Genomic DNA, 4,090 nt, shown 5'->3' with positions numbered 1-4,090 from the left:
CTCAGACCAGGGAGGACTGGAAACTCACGCCGGGGTCTCCCCCTCCGTCAGCTCCCTGCCTGGGCCCCGGTCCCCTCTTCTGGCCCCTCCAGCAGGTGCCCAGCCCCGGGCAGGCCTCTCTCTGCAGGGGTGAAGCAGCCACCTCAGGTCTGAGAGGGGAAGTGGGAGGCTGGCTCTCAGCCCTGCAGCGGGGAGACCGTCAGATCAGAACTTCCTGGGGAGATCCTGCAGATAGGCTGGGTTGTCCCCTGGACTGGGGTGCAGGGGCCCGCCCAGGCTGGCTTAAAGGAACACGTCGCTCTGAGACCCTGCACCAACGGTGAGGCCAGAAAAACGCTCGGGAAGATGCCTGAATGATAGGCGAGTTTCAAAGCCGGCCATGGGCCGACAGAGCCTTGGTAACCGCGGGGCATGGCTCTGGGACCCACTAGAGGTGTCCACGTCTGAGCTCGTTCTTGCAAAACACAGCTGGGTTTCGGACCAGCAGGTGGCGTGCAGGCTAGGGAGGCTGGATCATACATGGCCGGCTAGGTGGTTCAAGAACCGGTCTGGGGGCCAGCAGGTGGCGTGGTGGTTATGGTGCTGGACACGCCCACATGGCTGCCCATGGTTCGAATCCTGGACCTGGTGGCTTGCTTTCTCACTTCCTCGCTCTGTCTATGGTAAAATTAAAATAAAAATGAATAAATAAAATTAAATAAACAAGTATTTTCTTTAAGAAAGTTTATTTAAAAAAAAACAAACCAGAACCAGTCTAGGGCTGGCAGAGGGTGTCGTGGTTAAGGCTCTGGACTCCCACATGGTGGGCTGTGGCTCCAATCCTGGACCTGGCGGCTTGGTTTCTCACTTTCCCTTTCTCTCTCTCTCTCTCTCCTCTCTCTCTCTCTCTCTCTGTCTCTTTCTAGTTAAATTTAAAATAATAATAATAATAAAATAAATAGTTCTTGTAAAAAGCAAACACATGCTAGCATTATAAAATATAGTAGGAAGAGGGAACCAGCAGTTAGCATAGTGGCCCTGTCACTGGACTCCCATGTAGTCGACCGCGGTTCGAGTCTTGGATCCGGTGGCTTAAACTCACGCCGGGCGCGTGTGCGTGCATGCCCAAGACCCCGAGAGGAGAATGGAGGAGAAGGGATTGAGGGGTGGCCATCCCCCCCTGTGGGGTGATTTCTCACTTTCTGTCTCTCTGTCTCTCTATCTCTGGTGAGCACACATGGCGTATAGCAAAACATTTTTTTAAAAAATTGCATTGGTACATGCACATACACACTGAAAAGCCGCAGAGGAGACCAGGGGAGAGGGACTGCGGTGCGGCCACAGCCCGCCCCGGGGGTGACGTCTCGCTCTCCCGGTGAGCGCACGTACACAGATCCCAGAGTAAGAAGAGAGCCCGCCCCGTGTGGGCTGTGTGGGGTGTGCTGGGGCCGACGCAGTGCCCTGCTGCCCTGAGCGATGAGCTCGGAGCTGGCCATACCTGGAAGTCTCCCCGGTGCTGCTCGAACAGACCAGGGAAGGTGGACTTCGGGTCAGGCACCGTGGGCACGAGGAGCCTCTTCATCCTGCGGCGGACACGGAGACAGTGCGGTCGGGGGGCTGGAGCCTGCGCACGGGCTGAGGCCCGCCTCGGGCAGACCCCGGGACAGGGTCACGGACGCGACACCCCGAGCTCCCGGGACGGCAGCCCCGACTTCAAGGCGTGACCCCCTCAAGTCCCCAGGGTCCCACCTCTGTCCACGGGAAGCCAGCCCAGGGTTTGACGTTACGGGCTCAGAACCGTGGTGTTTGACCAACACCAACCTGTATCGTTATTATTATTATTGTTATTTAAGTTTTTAGTGCTGGGGTCAGCAGGTGGCGCGGTGGTTAAGGGCACTGGACTCCCACATGGCTGACTGCAGTTCGAGTCCCGGACCTGGCGGCTTGCTTTCTTACTTTCTCTCTCTCTCTCTCAATCACTCTGTCCCTCTCTGGTCAAATTTAAATAAATAAAGTTAAATAAAATAATTCTTTTAAAAACATATTTTAGGGCCCAGCAGGTGGCATGGTGATGAAAGGTGCTGGACTCCTACGTGGCCGACTACAGTTCGAGTCCCGGATCTGGTGGCTTGCTTTCACCCTTTCCCTGTCTCTCTCTGATGAAACTCGAGAATAGTAATAGTAATAATAAATACAGTTAAATAAAAAATCATTCTTTAAACAAAAATCGTAGTGTACTTTTTTCTATGTACGCACCAGAGACACACAGAGAGAGAGAGAGAGGGTGAGAGAGCGAGAAATCACCCCCATGTGGCAGTGTCCAGCATCTTAACCACCACGCCACCTGCTGGTCCCTCTTTTGTTTTTTAATGAATTACTTATATAGCTTTATTTATTGTTATCATTATTATTTTTTCATTCGACTACAGAGAGACAGAGGGAGAGAGAGAGGGAAAGTGAGAAAGCAAGCCGCCAGGCCAGGACTCAAACCGCAGTCAGCCACGTGGGAGTCCCGCGCCTTCAACACCACGCCACCTGCTGGTCCCACCCCAGCATGAGTTGTAAGTCGCCAAGTTGGGGATTGAACCGCGGTCGACCAGGTGGGAGCCCAGCGACCTAGCCGTTACGCCACCTGCTGGCCCCATAAGTAACGCTTTAGAAAAACCAGCGTCCCAAGCACAGGTCACTGTGGCCGTGAAGGGACTCGGTCCCTCTGTGGCCCTCGCGGGCGTGGGCCGTCCGTCTCCCCCAGCGGGGGACACGCGTGTGTGTGCCCGCCAAGGCTCTCTCGTGAGGGGGCTGCCTGCCCTGCACCCTCGCCGCCTCGTTCCTCTGCACCGACTTGCAAGGCACCCCGGGACACGAGGCTGGGGAAGACCGTGACGGTCACTCGGCTTGTCTTCCACGCGGCCCCCCTGCAGCCCTGCGAGTCCTCACCCCCGTGTGCTGAGGCCGTGGGCCCGTCCTTACCTCCACAGTTTCCACACGGACAGCGACAGCAGAGACAGCGCCAGGACAGTGGCCAGCCCGGACAGTAAGATGAACCTGGGAGAGAGCGGCTCCTTCTCCGGACACCGATCTAAAACAAAGCGCAGGGAGGGCTCCACGTGTTCCACATAGTGGTCGTCACTCCGCCCACCACACCCTGCCCCAGCGCGGCCTTCCTCCTCTTTTTAGTTTTCTTTTTTAGTTTTTTTTTTTAGAGGATTTTGCTATAGGGCGCGTGCGCTCGTCAGACAGACAGAGAGACAGAAAGCAAGAAATCGCTCCCCAGGGGGGATGGCCACGCCACAATCCCTTCTCCTCCATTCTCCTCTCGGGATCTTGGGCTCCCACGCACACGCGCCCGGTGTGATTTTCAAGCCCCCATGTGCAGGATTCAAACCATGCTGGGTCATGTGGGAGCCCAGCACCTTAACCACCACGCCACCCGCCGGCCCCACAGCCAGGTTTCTGTAAACGCTGCCTGTGGTTCGTGCCGTGTCCACAGAAGGGAACATGAAAATGAGCCCAGGGAGGGAAGCTGCCGAGAGCCAGGAACAAGGAGAACAATGGCTTTCGAGGTGGAGGAGGAATGGGGGCCACCCGTGCTCCCAGGCAGGCCCCACACACCTCTCCCGGGAAGAGAGAACGCTGACGCTTGCACGCGTGGAGCTGCCGCGTAACGAGCATTACCTCTCGGCTGGCCTCCCTGCCAGAGCGCCGTCTCCGACCAGTCGCTGGGGTGAGTGGCGGAGCCGTAGCTGACCTCGCTTGCCTTTATTCTAGCCCGGAAGGAGTAGCACTTCTCGGCATCCAAGCCGTCTACGGTAACGTGGCAGCTCTTTTCCTCCTTGGACTAGACGGGGGAACGAGACCCGGTGATTCACGTCACAACCTACACTTTGTTTGTTTTTTTAAGAATTATTTATTGGGACCAGCAATTAGCGTCATGGCTATGTCACTGGACTCCCATGTGGTCAAACACAGTTCGAGTCCCAGACCCAGTGGCTTAAACTCACGCCGGGCGCATGTGCATGCGTGCCCAAGATCCCGAGAGGAGAATGGAGGAGAAGGGATTGCGGTGTGGCCATCCCCCCTGGGGGGTGATTTCTCGCTTTCTGCCTCTCTT

General features: G+C 56.4%; 1 protein-coding gene across 1 annotated transcript in view; it reads right to left on the bottom strand.

The window, feature by feature from the left end:
- CRLF2 (cytokine receptor like factor 2) overlaps positions 1-4,090 on the bottom strand; it is a 24,963-nt gene that overhangs the window by 1,805 nt on the left and 19,068 nt on the right. Inside the window, exons 5-7 of the mRNA XM_027766712.1 lie at positions 3,655-3,817; positions 2,950-3,058; positions 1,478-1,562 (exon numbers count right to left, since the gene is read on the bottom strand). Coding sequence (XP_027622513.1) covers positions 1,478-1,562; positions 2,950-3,058; positions 3,655-3,817 — 357 coding nt within the window. The remainder of the gene's footprint in view (positions 1-1,477; positions 1,563-2,949; positions 3,059-3,654; positions 3,818-4,090) is intronic.

Source organism: Tupaia chinensis, unplaced genomic scaffold (assembly GCF_000334495.1).
Source record: "Tupaia chinensis unplaced genomic scaffold, TupChi_1.0 Scaffold143644_1, whole genome shotgun sequence".
NCBI classification, from domain to species: domain Eukaryota; kingdom Metazoa; phylum Chordata; class Mammalia; order Scandentia; family Tupaiidae; genus Tupaia; species Tupaia belangeri.
The sequence above is the reverse complement of the archived record's forward strand: the minus strand, read 5'-3'. Positions and strand labels throughout refer to the sequence as shown.